Raw genomic sequence first — 21,606 nt, 5'->3', positions numbered from 1 at the left:
TATGCACATTCAAATTTTAGATCTGATATCATGGCATTGAGAAACGAATTTATTTCGCACTCTGCTATATTTAACAACAATTAAAAAAAATATGAAAATGCTAAAAGTCCCTAAGCTTAGTTATTACTATAGTTTATAACAGCGTTTGCCAAACTGTGGTCCATTAGAGCTTCGCACGTATACCGGAGGGGGTCCGCGAAAGTAAATTTAAAATTTACAAAGTGTTATTATATATTATTGTTTTTTAATTTTTATTTGTACTAAGAGGTCCGACAGAAAAAAAGTGTGGTATTTGAAATTATGTTTCGTTAATAAATAATTGACCGCAAGAAAACGTTATATACGTATATTTTGGTCTTATTTTTTGCTTAACATGGTCATCACTCATTACAAACTGAACTACGCATGGAAGTCCTTAATGTAACTAAATTATCCCGAACTTCATGCGATGACACAGAAATTGAAATGTGTAGTTAATTTTGGGACTCAAACAGTACTTCGCATACACATTAATAATTTACATTACGTGTTCAATCTAAATGTGTCTACGTATGGAAGTCTTTTTTGCGATAAGTTTTTAGTGATGCTCATGAGATGGCTAATGGATATAAAACGGGGAGGTCACATTTGAGATCTAAACAGAATATCACATAGTAGTGGAAGTCACACAATTGCACACCGGACACCTAATTCATTTTTATTTTTAAATTTGAATTTAATATAAATATAATTGGGTATTTGTGTATTGTTATTTCCTTTTTTGAAAAATATGAGTACCAAAGCATAGTTATGGAAAAAGTATATTTATAGCTATCATCATTAATTTCATTACGTTAGTTTGGAGATTAAATAGTTAACAATTTTAGAATACGGATTTTCCTCTTGTTGTAAATTTTATCTATACACACACATATTTCTTAGCACATTAGTCTGCACTCAACAATTTACAGTTCTGTACATTTGTCATTTACTAAATTGTGTAAAATAATATTGTTATGACAAACTATTGACAACCTGTGTAGTGATTCACCCCATAATTATTATAGTTATAATAGATAATAATAAAATATGTTAATGAATGATAAATGTTAATTTCACTTAACTATAGGCACATAGCTTTTCATTATCTTGTATACGGTAATAACTAATAAGTATAAAATGCAATTTGAAATACTGGCATTGAATTTAATGACGACGAATTTCAAGTAAAATATCAAAAACCACTGTGCGGTAGCGGTAAAATTCGAGCATGCAGCGGTATCTGTAAAAACCGCGTCGCGATATTATACCCCACTCGATTTACCGCTGCAGTGTGTGATCTCTAATCACAATACATATGATACAATTTCACCGCTACCACTACCGTTGCAGTGTGTGTGGACCTTTACGTCTCTCCTGACTGTATAGTTTAACACTACACTAACAAGAGGTACTCTGCGTACCCGACTGTAGGACCTTATTTAGAGCAAACTGTGATTTTCATGCGTTATGATTCCGTAGGAATAAACGGTTTATACCCCTTCTGAAACTACAGATGTCGGGACGAGGGGTGCCCAGCTGAAGTGAAATGGCAAAGGAAAACAGTTCAGCAAAGTCGGTATCAATCATACCTTATATTCTGGTTATGCCATGATACTTCATGCTCTGGGCCGTCATGAACTTATATTTATCATCAAAAACGACGTTATGGTATTAAGGTATTTGATAAGATTTAAAGTGTTGATGTTTGATTAAAAAGTTGAAGTTTTATTTTAAATTTGATTTAATATCTATTATATCGGTAAGAATGAACACAATGTGAAAGGAAATTTTAGTTTTACAAATACATCTTAATTTAAAAAAAACGCATAATAGGTATAAGGTTCTTAGAAATTTCTAATAAATGCTTTAAACGTGAATATAATAACATAATAATTCGAATCAAATTTATTTACAATAATAAAATGATTAAATAACCAAATATATTCAACATATTTTATTAAATATGTTGAAAACATTTACTATTACAATTATGGAAAATAATAGACTTTTATATTCACATAAAAGTGTTGTACAAAAGTGACTATTAAATTTTCATTTTGATAAGTTCACGTTAAAGTCTGAAAAATGATTTTTTTTTTTTTTTAACCCACGTCCAAAATATAATATGTTTGTCCAAAAAAATTTATTTAGGGACATTTCTACGAAAGATATTTTGCCGAAACTTTTCCGGTGAAAAGTTATTTCTGTGAAAGAAATTATAGTGAATTTCGGTAAAAATTCATTGATTTTTATATTTGTTCTATTCGTTTTCTTTATTTATGATTAAACACTATATATTTTATTTTAAATGCAAACAATTGTATGATGCATAATATATTTCCTCATATGCTATAACTATCAGTAAACAATTTATATGTTTGATATAATTGCTATTGTATTGTATATTTTTTTCAAATAAATAATTATCAATCAAAAAAGACACTAGATTCGAAATTGCGACGGTAAAAAGAAATTAACAAATATAAAGTGGGAAAATAAGTATCGAATTGTTAATATATAAATAAATAGTATTTACCTATATATATATATATATATATATATATATATATTTGGAAATAAATAGATTCTTAGCCCGGAGTATTATTATATTTATAATGTAGAAACGTGTTTGATGACGCGAGCGCGTCCACGTAACACGATACTTTAATAAGAATATTGCACGTCATGGCTTGAAGACGGGGTATTTACAATCAATCAAATTTAAGGACCTTCAGCGAACAAGCGTAGGGGACAAGTGAAGAAATAGTATCGGCCGAGATTCTGGTGAACACTTTTTTATCGGTGCACGCGAATAGTTTGAAGCTCCAAATACTTGAAAAACTTTTATAATTATTATACTGAAAATCGGTGTTATGCGTATAAATAATATCGAGACCTGCAACGGCACGTGGTAACTGTCTGTAAGGAAAAGGTGGAGTTGAAGGATGAGGAGGGCGATAATCGTGAGAATTAAACCACGTGCAACTCGTTTCTTTGAAAATTCACCTCGAAACCGTCATTTGTAAACCACGAAATTTGATCAACATGAATATGAATTTCGGAATTATTGCGCAACAAAATTGACCCGTTTAAGTAATTTAATAAAAACATTCCGTATAAACTCCGTATATGTTGAAAAGCTCGGGCACATGAAATTATCTTAATTATTTTCACCCCCGAATTCGACGATGACGTGGTTGGAGAATATTATATGTAAATAAATTTTCGCAACATCCTACGTATCAGTCCATATAACTTCTCCGACAAACGATTCGTATAACAGCGACCAATTGGCGAGAATATTACTATGTCTACAATTCCAATGATTATTATTAATGATCGAATGCAACTGTTCCTAAGCTGCGAGATGCCCAAGGGATACGTTGGTTAAATTCACATTGTGTATTTGTCAGTGCTATCGTTACATTCGGCTTACTAATACAAGTACTACGAATTCTGCAAATACTACAAATATTACTATTAATGCTATAAAATATTATGAAACGATTTTAAAACGATAAAATAATATTTGTTACTGGTAATGCAAAAATTACAAAACAGACAAATAAAATTATTTTTATTTGCATGACGGATGACGATGAGCGAGTTTCAAATATTGGAGGTTAGGTTTAGGAAAATCAAACTTTTCCGCAATTGTATACAGTCGACGAAAACTATTCGCTTGAATTAATTTTTGTTTGATGAATACTAATCAAGCTTTGTCTGAGAATACAAATTATTAAAATATGATAATAGTAGAAAAGTACCCATTACTAATTCAATGGGCGCATCATCATTAAAACCAAAAAAAGTAACAAAAAGTCAAATTAATTCAAACGATAAACGCCACAAATAAATAGTGTTTACCGTATACCTACTGTTAATTAGCATTTATTTACATTAAATATATTCTCGCGGCTGTAATATAGATAAATTGAAATGATAATTAAAGTAAATGAGATACTTGTAATAAAAGTTGTACCAAGTATTAAAGAACTTGCGAATTAAATTATTCAATTATTGGTATATTTTTAATTTCTATATTTTTAATGTTTACTGTGAAGGAAAGAAAAATGTTTTCATCGTATTAACGATTTTTTTTTCCATTGAGTTATTTCGATTGAATACGATGTTGTTGAACGGTGTCGATACATTTACCCACGCATTACTTATTAAATGAAAAACGAAACAAAAGAAACAAGATCAAGAATTAATTCTACACCTATGGCCTGCAAAGGCTATGAAATATTAAAATATATTTAGGGCAAAGAATAATAAATTCATTCACTCGTCACTCATCAGCCGACCTAAGTTAAATGAAAATCTTAAAAGTTTTATCTGTAACCAATTTGCAGTAGTTTTCTTAAGTAACAATATCATCGAATTCCGATTTTACTCACCGAATCATTTATTTATTTGAACTGAAAAGATATTTTATCGAATATACTACATATTTCTGCTCTCACATGTAATCAAATAAAATTAGACAGTTATTTGGCACAAATAAAAAATTAAACAACATTGAGTATAGAGTTAATCCGGTTACATTCGTTATTTATAAATTACTTTAAGAATTGTTTCGCTACGAATATATATTATTTATTGTTGTTTGAATTATTAGTTTCTAAGAGTCACCGGGGATTTTTGCATTATTGTACGTGTAAAAAGACAAATACGCACACGTCGCAACCTATTGAATAAATCTTAACATAATTTTATTTCACCGGCAAGTCTTTATTTAGAAATTTTAACATGTAAGGCAGTAGATATTGAGCTCGAAAATAAACTTTAATGATAATGAATGTTGTGCAATACGGATTTGTAGAACTTTTCTCAATTTTGCACTGCTATAATTATTATTAAGGTATGGAAAAAGAACCAAATACAATATTTTGTAACAGTATGAGATTTTTCGTTGTTCGATCTTTTTTAAAATAACATAAAAAACTCATTGTATCTTATTTATGTTTTAAAATTAACAATAAACAATTTTATTTTATACATCAATCGTTATTATTGGTAACTCGTATATATTTATAATCGATAGTTTCACCGAGCAAGATATGTTTTGAAAAAAACAAGACATGTTTTGTGAAAAACGTATACTAACATATATTCATATAAATTTACCTCTTTGCTAAATATGGCTATATGATTGCTTTATCAAAAAATTTCCAAAGGAGTTAAACCAAGTACTTTTATATAATCTTACAAATTTAACATTACAAACCGTGAAAATAAAACAAATAAAATTGATTTTGAAGTTTTTTTTTTTAATTTAATTTGCAAATGAAAAAAATATTACTTATTTGTATTACATCACTCTAATAATAAAAATATATAAGTCGAAAATCTTACCTTTATAAGCTGGTATCTCGGCTAAAAAAAAATAAAATAAAATATTATAACTAAAAAAATTAGATAATAAGTCAAAAGTTTTACAAGTTTATTTTTTTTAGCTCATTATATGAATGATAATATTTGTATTATTTTTTTATTTGAGGAGCAAAAGCACTATAATTCACGTGCAGTTTATCAGTTAATTTAAACATGCAAAATACATAAATGATAACGATTAAAGAAAGTGTAAGAAATAAAAAAAAATTAGTAATGCGACTTAATCATATTATAATAGATTTGAACAAATAAAAACATCGAATTATTCCAAATACGTGTGTGAAAAATATTTTAAAAACTACGGAACGATTATTATTATTATTCTATGGCAGCTTTTGAATTACGGTTAACGTATGGGTGGTAATATGAATTGCCATAGAATAGTTTTATCGTTGTACTTTATCTATGCACCTTCTTCAACTTAAAGTTTTTTTTCTACTCCAGCACAACCCGAAACTCGCTGTGCGCGCCTTAGTAGGTGCACCTTAGTGTTTCGACACACACACTGTTTACCGTCGGAGAAACTCGTCCGACGAGTGCAACATCCGAACCCACGGGATTCGGCGTACGGAACGTGTACTATCATCGAATGTTTACAGTAACCGCATGTTTACCCGATCCGCGCAGATATTGTGGGTAAAAGATAAACAAAACCGTGGGCGGGTAGAGCACGCGGTAAACAAGACGGTTACGAAACGGAACCGAAACGGTCCGAGGATTCAGCGCCGAATGGCGATAAATTAAACCAGTCGAAACGCCTTGGGACGCGTCGGAACAACATTACGACCAAATATACTGTGCGTTGTGTTTTGACCGTGCCCAAATCACTAGACGGAGCGAGTACAGACTTAACTGCGTATGCATTATCGTTTTGCTGACCATTTACTCTGTTACGGCCGCGGCCCGGTCGGTGCGACGATTGAATGGTGTTCCGTCGCATCAACGGTACGCGATTTCTCACCTAACTAATTTTCGAACCGTCCGCCGTGAGTGCGGATAGCTTGGACGTATGCGTTCCGGGTGGAAAGAGCGGAAAATGGCATGATCTTCAGCGGAAAAGCGTATGCGGATCTACGGGGTGTGCCTCGGCGCACCCTAATGTGAATAATGTGAATGAAAAACATTGAATAATAACAATAAGGATTATTGTTGTATAGATACACACACATTAATTAAATTTTAGTTTTTTATAAGTAATACTGCAAGTGTTCGGAATAAGTCTGAAACAATAATTACATATATTTTTTACCAATCGTTATTTTACATTATTAACGAAGCGTTTACTTTTAGTATTTAAATCATTACATATTCTAAACGTACTTTATTATTGTTAAATTTTATTAAATGTTAATGTCATCGACATGATAATCTTTCTCTAATAGTGATGGTTACTATTTTTAGCGAAAAAATATAACCTTTTCTCGGAAACAGACACAGCGCTGATAACGATGATTAACAAAATAATAATTTTGGTACTTCTGATTTTATTTAACGTGATATGAATCAAACAACTCACAGACACTAGGTAAAATTTTATTATTATCGTTAACTTTGTGTTCAATAACAATTTGAATTTATCTAAAGACTCCCCTTTATATTTTAATAAAATAACTTCAAAAAATGACAGGGCATACTTAAATGTGAAACTCTGGGTCCGCCTATACAGGGCAGTATCGGTCTAACATTCGGAATCGTGTCGGGAACGATTCACAACTTTTCCCCGAGACGCGAAGCGCCCGTGGCCCACGTCGACACGATTTATTTTATCTGTGTGTTGAAAGTTGATCTTGAGACCGATTCGGTTCACGTTCGACCACGCGTATATGTAAGTATTTAAAAAAAAAAAAGCTGTTATTGAATTATGTTTCTGTATGTTTCGTAAGCGATTCCGGGTTACATGTTGTGCAATCATATAAAACGTGTGCGAATATAAAATGCGCGCTTCGAGACTTTGCATATTGTTTAAGAGGCACTTTTCACTCTTTGAATATTAGCTCTTAAGAGATTTTATTTGAGGATTGCTTTTATCGCTAACTTTTTATGTTTTTTTTTTTTTTATTATTATTTTATATTTTACGTGGTCTTTCATAACAACGATTGTACATTATTTATGTATATTGTACATTATTTATCTAACAATGTGAGAGATAAAAAGATAACGGAAAGAATAAGAAAATAGAGGAAGAAAATATCGAGGTCACAAGCCGTTTTTCTAAACCTCAATTGGTCAGCTCAAACACTTGAACCTAGTAACTTGTAACCTAGTGTCAGGGGTTTTCTTTTATGTTACACGAATGTGTAACGAATGCTTGTACGCTAAAAACAATAAGAGAATTATTACATTTTTAACCGATCGTTGTCTTGCGTGGGCCTGTCAATAAAAAAAACCATGTTTTAAATTTTACATGTTTGAACTTTCGGATTTATCGTTAAAAAAGTTATTATTTATATTAATTTATAATGTTATTTATATTAATTTATAATGATTTGACTTTTTATTTTATGTATTTTGTTTTCGATTTTTCAAAAACCATGTTATGTATATTGTTGTTTATTTATTGTTTTTATTTTATATCGATATTTAAAATATTATGGGTAAATATTACGATAATAATCATAATATAACACTACCTAAATGTCTATTGTACTTCAACACGTTTATGTTAATTGTAAAATATAATTTTTAATTGACTACAAAAATGAAGCGCGTTCGGATCAATGTATATAATGTAATGGTATGATAATGAAATGCTAAATATTAAAACAAATAATTTAATGGTCACTATCTAATTATAAATAAATATACACAATTATCATATCATAATTAGGTACCACGTTTACATTTTTATTAGCAATTGCTAAGATCAAATTCAAAATATAACAAAACTGTAATGGCATTTTCTTCATCATTAATTAAACAATATATACTCAAAAAATGTTCAAATTCTATATTTTATGTACATTTCAGCGATCACAAAAGTTTAAACCAAAAAATATATTCTCCATCGTACATATTATCCGAGTATAAGAAAATCATAAGGTACATGTTTATACAAAAAAAAAAATAAAAAAAATATTCAATAACTTATAGGATAATAAATGTACTTCGTGAAGTCCATATTATATAGGATTAAAAGTTTTGTAGTAAGAAGAATATAAAAAAAAAACCTTTTAAGTGAAATTCTAAGGAAAATTGTTTTAAACAGAGAAAAAATTTTCCTATATTTCTTTTTTAAAAGTCTTATGATTTCAAAGAGTTCAAATGCAGTTACTCTGGAAATAGTTTTTTATTTATCCAAGCAAAATTCATTTAAAACGAAATAAATTGAATGAAATTTCAATAAATAAATATTAGATCAACTTTATGGAAAATATTGCATACAGAATATTGGGATTTAAGCCAAATTATAAATTATAAATTAAAATCGTTCATAAAAATCAAATTAATTTTACCAAACTTTTTTTGATTTAAAAACCATCATGTTAATTTCTAATAATATGATTACACGCATATATATATATATATATAATTTTAAAATATTTATTAGTAAAATATATGTCATTAAGATTTTAACAATATCAATTATTGAAAATTAATTAACAACAATCATACTATAGAAATTATAAAAAAAAGGTAATATTTCAAAACGTTTTTAGTATATTTGTCGAATAATATAATTTAGCTATTATAATTAATTTTTAACTACAGACATTTGATGAAAATAAACATTTAAACAATAGAATTAGAATTACATTAGGTATTAATAAAATCATTGAGGAATTTATATTATTGTATATACATTTAGTTTAATCTTCATATGATAGAATTCAAAAACAATTATTTTTCCGCTAAAAAAATAGTATTTACCTATTTGCAATAAAAAAAAAAAAAAATCTCACCAAAAGTCTGAATCAATTGCGCTACAAATTAACAACTGAAAATAGGTGGACTTTAAATAAATAGTTTGAATCGAGAGGTGTACAAAATATTTTTATCCTCACAAAGTTGCATTGAAAACATAATAATTCAATACATAAAATAATTGTTTTATAAAATTAATGATATAAAATTAAAATAATAATGTATATTAAATAATGAGATGAGGAATGATTTCTTAAAATAAAATATTTGGCATCTATTATTATTTTGGTTCTAATTTTAAAAATGAATACAATTATATATGCTATTTTACAAAACTTAATTTGAGAACAATCCTTGTTTATATAATACAGACCACATACGTATAAAATATCATATTAATATATATTATATGAGAAGTCTAGTTTTTGCAATGATCCCTATTATACATTTTTAAAATAGGTAACAAAATTTTAATATCAAAAGAAACGGTATTGAAGGGATGAATAATTTAGGAAAATTTTAGAAAGTAGGCACTGGTTTTAAATATAAATTTCATAAAATATACAGAAAATTAACCTAGCTACTATATCCCTCAAACCCATTATATAAAATGAGAATTGGATAAAAAATGAAAAAAAAAACAATGTAAAATGTTTATTCTGCTGCTCAATAGTATTTACCATAAGTATCGAAACTATACATAAATATATATTAATACGGAAAAAATTGTTTTACATTTTTTTTCACAATAAACTAGTATTAATGGCTAGCATAACATTTTTTTTTACGAATTTGCATTATACATGGAATAAATATTATACAAGTGAAGAATTTTATTTTATATTAGAATAAAACAAATTAATAAATAAAAATAAAAAACAAAACCTAAACAAATCTCATATGTGCCTGGTTTTTATTGATTTTCTTCTTATGTTTTTTTTTTTTTTTTTAACTAAATAGTATATTAAATAAATACTAGATACATATTAAAAATGTCAAACAAGAATAAAACAATTATTATAAAAAATCGACTTTAATTTTATTATTAATAACCCTCATGATTCATTATATTCATTATATAATGTTAATGTTTTTATAAAATGCTCAGTTAATTTTATGTAGTTAAATATTAAATAATAATTTACTAACGTGTACGAATACCAAGTGTAATTTATCGCAATAAAAATGGGTAACAGGGTGAAACGGTTCATTATTTGTTTATTTGAAAGTTAATTTGAAGATTTAAAAATTTATTTATTATGTATTCATACGACCAGAAAGCAGTTTATACAAGAAGGATTTGAAAAAAGTGATAACATGATGACGCAGTATTTTTCAAAATCGTACAATTTGGTTAGATATAAATATTCGTACACCGTTGAAACGGCCACGGAAAAAATATAGACAAGAATACGCGTGATCTATGTTATGGGGAATAGAACTCGAGTTTAGAGTTATTAATATTCTTTGTTTCAAAACTTGATCGGGTTAGACCCAAGGAGAAATGTTTAAATCAAAAAACGTTTTCGGGGCGGACGGAAAAGCCATGCAGTATAATATTTTAATATCGAGGCGAAGATATCACGTATTTGGAATCGCCTATAAAAAAACTGCCTAATTGAATACAATATTTAATTACCTTGGACGCAGTCATTTAATCTATTTAAATTCTTCGGTTGACAGAGACGAATTGATGAGGCAAAACGCTCTGATTTTTAACGAAGTAAACCGGAGCGTATATGCACATTAAAATATAATTCAAGACATAGCAAACTGGAAGCCGAACGAACGTAAAGAATGACAAATTTTTATCGGTTGAATTCTTTCTTCATGCTCGGAATTCGATTTCTCATGGCGTAAAGCTGATAATAAAAAACGCCGGTGACCGGTCATGGCGATCGTTTATTCGCGTCTTCATGACAAATGATGCGAGAAAATGCACGCGATTGCTGCAGTGTATTATTAGAGGTTGGTGTACATCTATTAGAGGCCATGGACCGTGGAAGGGACGAAAGCACGGGAAACGTCAAAGAAGGGTCGTAATAAGGGACAATGGATGCAAGAGGGGCGTTCTGATAAGACGTAATCTGAGCTCACGTGGTGATCGGAGGCAAGAGGTTTAGTGCTACATACGTATATATATTTATATATATATATATATATATATAAGCTTGCTCTCTGCCCAAGTTATCACCGACCGGTGCTGAGGAAATCAGGACAACGTGGGTTAGGGTGCGAAGGTAATGATGAAAGAAGAGTGAGAGCTGGCCACACATATATGACCGAATACTACAAAAAAAAAACTACCCATTCCGTCCGCGATCGGTCAACTCCGTTAGCTCTGCACTCCGAAATAAAAATTTGAATTTTTTTCTTTTTTTTTATAAAACTAGTAACTGATTTGTTATAATTCGTAATTTAAATTGATAAAACGAATGAATTATTTGAGAAATGGCTAAATCTTATTTATTTGAACAGAGTTGGGTCATTAGTTATATCTAAAATATAAGTAATTCGAACACGGAGAACAAAACGTTTTCTCTGTAAAAAAATATCAAATACAGATAGTTCACATAATTAACCAATATAAAATTAAAGGTAAAATTTAACGTTATTCACGCTATCCCGGTATTCACGATTTTGACCCGTATGCTGCACTAATGCCAGAATAAAATAATCCAGCACGTATTATTTATGGTATATTTACCATATTAGCTTTCAAATAAAAAAAAATTTATATATTCAACAAGGTACTTCACTTCAGTGACGGGCTTATAAATGGTCTGAACGAACAATTTTTTTTCAATCCCCCTCCAATATCATAGCTTACATTACTTTAAAATGTATTAATTTAGTTGTAATACACGCATACAATTTACTGTATGCTGTACAACAATTAATTTTATATAATTTATAAGTTTATGTAAACATTCGCATTACGAGAGACGGTTTGGCTAGTCCTTCTAAATGTTAATTTTTTTCTTTTATGTTTTATTTGTGTCCCTTCAAATAAATAAGGTGTGATTGCCTCTCAATTAATTTTTTGCCATTTACGGCTTTTTACTATTTACTAGTAATACGACATATTCAACCGTATGGCCTCAGATTAAAATAGAAATTTTCACAGCCCAGTATCGTGAACTTGATGGTTCGACGACGTCGATGGCACGAAAAAAATGAGACTTCGGCCCCAATGAAAGTGTTTTTAAATGTTTTTCTTTAATATTTTTTAGCCATGGGATTTCCGTGGTAAGTATATAATGCTTCATCTAAATCTATATGATTTAATCTGTATTGGTGATTCATTGGCTTGTAAAAAAAGTGAATAAAAAAAAGTGAAAGTTTCCTGAAAAGTCATGGTGAACGAATATTCGAATCAATTTAACACTCCCCTACCCCTGGCGGCATACATACGCACGCGGAAATATAAGGATCCGATTTCGTTGTACATTCACAAATTAAACCGTTCATGTGGATTCGATTCTTTCAAATATATACTATAGGTGGAAAATAATGCCACCCATTAAATCCGTCGAATTTCATACTAGAGTACATGTATTGTAGTCAATGATCTCGTGGATGAAATCTATTTCAACTAAACTAAGGATTGACTCTGTAGTTACAGGCACTTTTAAAAAGTTTTATTTTTTCACCAACTACCGACTGTTAAAATAATAATATTTCACTTGTATTTTTCCGGAATACGAAAATCTACACAAAACAAACTATACAGATTATGAACGAATTAAAATCAAAAAGATTTATTGTTTTTAATCTATCGAAGTAATTAAGAACACCAAATAATCATTTTCATTCCCGTTATTGACGTATTATATAGTTTAGTGGCGAGTCGTTTTTAATCCATTGAAAATAAATACTCAGAATGTAGATAAGTATTTAAGACACACAGCAGGGATAGTGATTTGTCACAAATTATTACGTTGTTATAAACTTTAAGTCTGTGCTCGAAATTATTTTCAATATACATTTACAACAGCACATATAATGCGGTTGAATGGAAATCAAATAATATTACGTTTTAACTTTTACACTGTACGTGATATTAAAACGGATCCCGATTTAACATAGGTACTTCTATAATTTTATTTTTCAAATTGACTCACTGGAATGTATTTAATATTTAATTTATGTTTATTACAAGTGAACGTATAGAAAATATATGTATTTACTATAAACGCAGAAAAGAATAATAACAGTGTTAAGGCATTCATAACTTAAACTACAATGATTATATATTTTTGTTAAATTATTCAATAGTCGACTTAATTCAATATTTTTCATCAATTGCCAGACAATCAAATGTTTAACTATTTAATATAATTTAATTGAACTTACGTTTTATATTCCAATCAATATGTTTTTATTGGGTGCTGTTTGGAAACACATGACTCATGATTAAAAAAAAATTAAAAAATCTAATGAATTTATGCTAATCAACGAATATTATAGTACATTCCGTGTGTTTAATGTTTACCCCGCGATGTAAATAAAGTATAGACATATTTATCGAATGAAGTAATGACACCTATTAAAGATATACAAGATATCTCGATGATTATGTGAAAGTAGTCTAATGACAATATATTAGAAAGGAATTCGTACGAGTAGACCAAAACAGTCTAAAACTTAGCTCTCACGATGTAAAATAAAACACCAAACTATAGAAGATTTACTAAAACATATTGTACAACATATACAATTTTGCAAATAAAATAATATATAAACAAATGTACATATGTTCCAGTATATTAAAAACAAGATATAAATTATTAATATATACATAATATTTTCACAACTAAAATCTATTTATCAAATCTCGCAACAAACCTGAAAGTTCCAACTATTAAAAACTATTCAATATACTGGCAATTTTCATAATATTATCGTTATACAGTTTTTAATGACTTTATAGTATGGTCTTATGAATAAAAAAGATTCATAAATTTACTTTTTTAATTTCGCATCGTTTTTATAGTATAAACAATGCAATTGCAGTATTGTACAACGTATTAAAAATATAAAACATGAAAAGTAAGTTATGCACAAAATTGGCGCCAATATGAGATTCTCGAGGAATTTTTTTACTTTTTCACGGTGATTTGCCGATGAATTTCATGATGTAACAACGATCTTAGAACTCAAGTAGTGGATATAACCATAAACGTAAACATTATCGTCAAAGAAAATTCACCCATGAAACTCAATTTAAACGTTTTCTTACTGGGTTCACCCCTATTTTTGCAGCTATGATAACACATCCAAGCACACATTTATACATCTACAAAAACGGTTTTATTTGACTTGTCTCCCTAGAAAAACTAACGCTGTACTATATAATAGCTTATCGTCGCAAATTTCCTACTTTCTAGTCTGAAATGATGTCCCTGGTAACATAAACATGCCGCAAGAATTGCAATCATTTTTTTTATAATATTTACACACATACAAATAATATATATATATATATATATATATAATTGAACGAATTTTTCAATCTTATATTGAATAATGCGTGATTAGCCATGATAATTAACCATTTACAATATTACAAAAATGTACAACTAATCCATTGTAAAAATGGTTAAATCTTCACTAGTATAGGTAATATGACTGATTAAATATATTCAATAATACTATCAATAAAATGGATATTTGATAAAACATAATACTCCAATTGTATTATTTTATATGGGAATTCATTTTGTAATTACAAATCAAACGTATTCATTCAAGTACAGCTTATCTATCATATTTTCTGACAAAGAGATGAGATATCTGAAGAGAGAATTATGTTTTATAAGAATATTAATAACATTTAATGACGAATTAATTGTGTTCTTCACACACATATTATTTTATTATATAACTGATATCAAATCATTTTAAAGAAGTAAAATAATAATAACAATTGAAAAAAACCATGAACATCCTCTTGTAAAATAATTATTAATTTTATATACTATATCTATATATTATAATATAAAAAATAATAAGTGTTTTTATTGTTTTCATTACGATTTTTTTTTTTTTATGTAAAAACTTTTTACGATGTTAATTTGGATTTTCTAAGTAAACAGGTAGAAACCGGCATAATTTATAATTTTGAACTTGGTAAAATTACTAAGTATGACAGTAAATAATAAAATACTAGCAAATACGTTTTAAATTAAAATATATGGTAACGTTTTCAAGATGAATATCTAAGGTAAATTCAATTGCATTTTTAATCTAATGTCTATTCAAGACGCTAATTAAAAATAAAATCTTTTAAATTTATAAAATGAAATATTATTACTTTGTCATTTTAGAAAAATCATTAACTTTTCTCTGATAATGACTTTGTAATAATGTAAAATATATTTAAATTAATATTTATTAACTAAGGAAGACATATTATTTTATACATGGACAAAGTTAAGTGTATTTTTAATTGTTTGGAAGATAATTTTATTGAAGTATTTACTGTAGAAAAATATGAATAACAAAATACAATTTTTAAAAATGTCCAACGATTTTCATACAGCTATATTTCTACGGTAAAACATAATATTTATAAGACAACAGCGACAATGAAATGAGTTAATAAAACAATGAACATACCGAGGAATATACTTTATTTTAACATGCTAATATAATCATTATACATAAGGTATTTTTTTATTGATACTCTCTACTGACCCAAAAAAAAAAAAAAATATATAATTTATCTATAAAAGTTTTAATAAATATAAGTTTATTAGCATAACATTTAATGTTCATATTTGATAGTAATCAACATATTATTTTTTTTTTAGATTTTACGAATACATTTCCATTACAGTATACTTCACATTGTCATAAAGTTCTTTGGATTTATTCTATTAAATATATTTTTTAAATATTAAATTTTAAAATTTTCTATTTTGAAAGTGATTGAATTAATTTGTTTCCTTTAAGTATGATTTTATTTCACCAACATGAGATTCTGTACTATACAAAAACAATAAGTTTATCTCTAAGAAGTTTGATGTTGGCCATTCGAATAAGATTATTGTTACTTCGTATGTTTCAATAAATATTTTTTATACATTTAATAAAGATAAAAATCAAAAATAATTAAACATTTTTTTTTTTAATAATAATGAACAGTAAATAGAGACTATTAGAAATTATAATCATATTTTAAAAGAAAAAATTATATCAGTAATTATATGACTTAATTTCAATTCTTAAATCAGTGTTCATTTTTATACTTTGGAAATTGTATGCATGAATACGTGAAATGCTCTACAAGACTTAGTGTTATTTAATATATTGCGATTCTAACGTTAGGGAATATTATCAATGTAAGCATGCATTTTAATTAGATACACATGTCTCATTGTCTTTCCAAATAATTGAAAACTTAAATTTTTTTTCATTTTCCCGTCATCATTATGTTGGACATTTTTTTCATGTTTGGAATTTAAAAATATTTAGATTATTACAACACTTTCAACTCTTTTCGTACTACGTATTAAAAAAAAATATATTTCTTAAGAATTTTTTCTCAGTAAATAACTTTTTTGAGCAGATTCTGTATTTTATATTCTATAAGTAACACATATCATTATTCTTAATTATTTTATTTTGTAAACATCGAAAGGTCTTGAGTTTGTGGTTCGTATACAAAAATGTATTTTTGTATCAATAAAAAACTCTGATGCCTAATAGTCTTTATGAACGTAAAATTATTATTTTGACCAATTACAATATTTTTTGGAAAGTATTAGAAAAACAAATTTGAAAGCACTAGCTCTTAATTATCTATGAACATAACTTAATAATATAAAAAAATGCCATAACCACAAATGTTTTTTGATAAAACGTTATACCTATTGAAATAACTAAAACAGTTAACACATCAAAGGACAAGTGGAAAATAATACAAGTAATTATAGAAAATATCATAAGCATACGAAACAAAAAATATATTATATTATAAAATTCTTTTATTTTATTGTATATTATATTTTATCATAAACAATTAAATTGGTTCAATATTAATATATAGAAAATTATACCTTCGGGAATGTAAGCAGAAAGTTGTTGTTAAATATTTCAAGTAACCAAGGAAACTGTACGTAAAGTGGATAGATAAACCAGGAATATAACCAGGAATACAAAATGTTCTTACGGGGTACAGAAATTTTAAGTTATTACTTTTATAATTAATATCATATAAATCTAGAACATAGTTTATTAAAAATATATCAATACAAGTTCATGCAACAAAAATCCATGCATACATATTTTATATGTCATAAAAAAAAAAATTAAGAATATGTGTACATTTTTGTGAAAAATAAGTAACATGTATATGCAGTTTTCTCTTTAAAGAAAAACATATTTTTCAACGTTTTTCTAATGATTGATATCGAAAAGTTTAGTGAAATATTTGCAACCCATAATTGAAAACGTTGAACGAAAAAATGATAGTTTTATGAAAAACATTCTTAATACAACAAAAAATCAATCGCTTATACATGCAGAACGCAGTGTTAAATAAATATCCTATCGATGCTATAAGTATTAAAGAATTAAAGTATTAAAGAAATGAATTTAAAGCACAATAATAAACTGACAGCTTAATTAATTTTTTCTTTTGGGATACTATTTTAATTGAGTTTCTTTTTTAGCATTCTATAATTTAAAATAGTTTAATTTATAAACTATTTTTTCTAGTTTGATACCTTAATTCGTACACATAACAAATAGTTAAATTTCCGTCAGCATCGAAAAATACCAGCGGGCTAAATATTGTTAGTGTAACGGATACTCTTAAAATATCATAATTTATTATTAAAGTTAATTATTTATAATTGTATCTTAAATGATTTAAAAATTAATTTATATATTTCTGCGTGAATACAAAAATATATCAGTTTAGACAAGAATGTAGAATTTTGAATATGTAAAATTTGCAAAAATAATTATATCATATTATAGAAATGTATTTTTCATGTTCTATACGTAAATTCACATTTTTTTTTTCTAAATGGAAAGCTTTATTAACTGTCGAACATAATGTTTTTATTTACCAATGTCTACATAATATTTTTTCGTATTGAATTCTATTCTTTGTACCTATAATTGTATAATAATAATTAAATTTACTGACTAAAGAAGTATACGACTGACAAAAGTGATTAATTGTTACATATAAATTATAAAGGGACAAATGGTATTATTGTAGTTACATTTTAAACGCCATGAACCATAAGTATTCGTTATTATTATCGATAAATTGGTTTCAATAAATTTAAATACCGTGATATATTATTAATTTTTATTGCAGAAATATGAATCGTTTGGGACACAGGTTAGTTAAACATTTAAAAAAAGGTTTATTTATATTCTTATGATACTTTTTTTAAAAAAAAAAAAAAAAAAGTAAAATAAATTACGCAGATCACTGTTTTTGCTGAAAAGCCATTACAATAGACGTACTGAGGTTTGCATTTTAAATATTTTACACTAAAGTATTTAATGTACATAATAAAATTATTTATAATGTATAAATACCTTATGTATATGAGTAATAGTTATCCTATAAATTTTTAATGATAATTATGTGAAATCAGTAAATTTAAATTAGTAAAATTTATGAACTGGAGTACAATTTAAAACTAATTCTAGATATGAAAACATATACGTTTACATGAATAAAACTCAATTAAAGATAAAATGTAGTTTAAAACAGTGTAAAATAATATTCATTTTAAAGCAGTACGTTTACACTAGTATAAATATTATAAGTGTTCGATTGTGCCCATTTTTACAATTATTAAATACAACTGAACTAAATTAAATTACTTGGATATAAATAATTTATGAGCGGAGCATTATTATTTACTATTTGTTTAACTTCCAAGCTATAATATTAAGCTGAACTTACGGTTTTAATGATTTAATATATTATAAATTTTAGTATATATATTTTAGTGTCAATCATTAGTTCTAAATAGTTTTAACAATAAATTATTAAGTGTGTTAGTAATAATACTATTTATTATTGAAAATGACAACAAAAAAAAAAAATCATTAATATTCCAAAGGAGTGATGAATTTAATTTAATGAATATCAAACTAAGTAATATCATTCAAATGTTTTCAAAATCGACACTTTTAATAATGTAGTTAAATTATAATTTAACATAGTTATTTGATTTATTAGTATATTAAGTTTACTTTTTCAGATTTTCTAATTTATAGAACAGAGTATGTTTACCAATTATTTTAGTTTTTTGTTTTGGTTATTATTGATATATAATGGTATATAATCCATAGCTAAAAATATATAGAAAAAATACTACAAGAAAAGTGTTAAAATAAAAATTGTTTTCAGGTCGGTTGTTATTTTATTATTATTATTATATTAAACATTTTGTTATCATTCTGAAATTATAAATACTATTTTAGCAAATTTATGAATACAATATACTTACATTTTAGATAAATTACAGAATAACGGCTGCAAATTATTTTTACTCACCTTTAAAATAAATTCAAAATGTTATCGTTCCTCAATCAATCGCATAACAGAAGAATACATTTCAATTGAATTTTAAATGTTTAAACTTTTTAAAAATAATGATAACAATATAACCACCAGTATTATTAAATAACTTTATTCAGGATCTTTTAGTTCAATAAAAGTTTACAAAAAAAAGAAAACATAATCCCGACATGCATTAATAACTTACGCAAATTCAAAACTAAATATCTTTTTCCAGAAATTGGATAGAAGTGGAATAAATGTTGGTGAACCTTTTTTAAAAGCCGTTACAATATAATTTTTTTCAGAAATGGAAAGAAAAAACTCTCGGGTTACATTCATTCAAAACATTGCATTGTAGTTTACTGTGAACGGGAAAAAAAATAATTTCAGATGAAATCAAAACACGCCTGGTGCACGTTGTGCTGTATGCAAATACTGTTAAATATTTTTAAAAAAAACGTATAAGAAATCGACCGTAGTAACGAGTAACAAAAAACTACGTTGGAAAATATCATACGAAAAAAAAAAATTGAATATTTAAAAACCGTACTGCTTTCGTTCCCATTGTAATTGTTTAGAATATTATGCCGACGAGTACGTGTGCAGGTATAGGTACGTTACATTGAACATTGCGGTATTTGCATAAACGATCATCTAAAAAAATACGTTACATGGTCATCGTGTTCACCTACCACGCGCGTCACGGGTACACTTAATATGGGAAAATTTGTGGTCACATTTTTTTTTCCAACTCACCTTAAACGCTCAAGATCTATATGAAATACTAAATTGAGTAGAATATTTCAAGAGTTCAAATATTGCCAACGATCGTACAAAATTAATAATTCTTAAATCAAAATTATACGTGTTCGAATCACTCGAAACGAAATTTAAAGTTCGATCTGATACGTGTACACCTAAAACGTTAGGTACCGAAATGGAATGGTAATGGGACCGGTTGTTTTGCGTGCGCAGGGTCACGTTAGGAATGGTTGGTCGGACCACACGGATGGAAATATCCGGAAGTGTCCGGAGTCAAATACCGTGATTTAATAACAAACAATCGCGTCGAAAACGGTCGCGGCGCTTTCGCGGTGCACTCACCGATCACGTATGAATAACCGTCCATGGTGAGCACGCATCTCTTGGTGTGGCTGGGCAGACGGGACGTTGGAACCTGCACCGTCTGATCCCGGAACCTCGGCCGAAGGTCTTCCTCGTTCATCTGCACGGCCGCGTCGGCTCGGCGGCCGTCCCCGTCGGGTTTCTTCTCGTTCGCGCGGCCCTCGGACGACCGTACCGTTTTCTGCCGGTCCGTCGCCACCCGCGGACGGTCCATTGCCGGAGCGGTAGCAAAAAGTGCCCGGAGACGTGCACGAATAGCCGACGCCCCGGACTTTGTTCACGCGTTCGTTCCTTACTGTGTGGACGTTCCTAAACGAACGGTCTCGGTTGTGGACCGCGACCTCGACCACGACCACGGTATATCGCGTGCGAACCGCGGGAACACGCGCGTTGGTTGGCCCGTACGGCGTGTGCTGTCGGTCGAGTGTCGCGAGCGCACTGCCCGAAGCGTCGGCGGCGGCGGCGGCGGCAGCGGCGGCGTCGGCGGCAGCGCTGCTACGGTGACGTGCGGCGCGTGATGGGCGGCGGGTGGACGAAATGCGCGCGCGGACGACGACGACGACGACGACGACAACGGACGACGGACGATGGTCGGGTGCACCGCGGTCGAAATCTGTCGCTGCGACACGCGCGTACGAAATCGCGACGACGTATTCTCGAT

At 28.4% G+C, this 21,606-nt stretch overlaps 1 protein-coding gene across 5 annotated transcripts in view; it reads right to left on the bottom strand.

The window, feature by feature from the left end:
* The window catches only part of LOC112681283 (calcium/calmodulin-dependent 3',5'-cyclic nucleotide phosphodiesterase 1A-like), a 455,395-nt gene that overhangs the window by 191,282 nt on the left and 242,507 nt on the right, over nucleotides 1-21,606 (bottom strand). For 2 of the 5 annotated variants that reach the window (XM_025551549.1, XM_025551556.1), the window contains exons 1-2: nucleotides 20,925-21,392; nucleotides 5,380-5,400 (exon numbers count right to left, since the gene is read on the bottom strand). The exons of 1 other annotated variant lie outside the window; for it this stretch is intronic. In XM_025551549.1, coding sequence (XP_025407334.1) covers nucleotides 5,380-5,400; nucleotides 20,925-21,159 — 256 coding nt within the window. In that variant the 5' untranslated portion in view covers nucleotides 21,160-21,392. Of the gene's footprint in view, nucleotides 1-5,379; nucleotides 5,401-20,924; nucleotides 21,393-21,606 lie in introns of those variants that run through there. 2 more of the 5 variants (XM_025551566.1, XM_025551560.1) reach the window with 2 other exon arrangements.

The sequence above is a fragment of the Sipha flava genome, unplaced genomic scaffold, assembly GCF_003268045.1.
Source record: "Sipha flava isolate LNK unplaced genomic scaffold, YSA_version1 102_pilon_pilon, whole genome shotgun sequence".
Classification (NCBI taxonomy): domain Eukaryota; kingdom Metazoa; phylum Arthropoda; class Insecta; order Hemiptera; family Aphididae; genus Sipha; species Sipha flava.
This window is presented reverse-complemented; position numbering and strand designations above follow the sequence as displayed.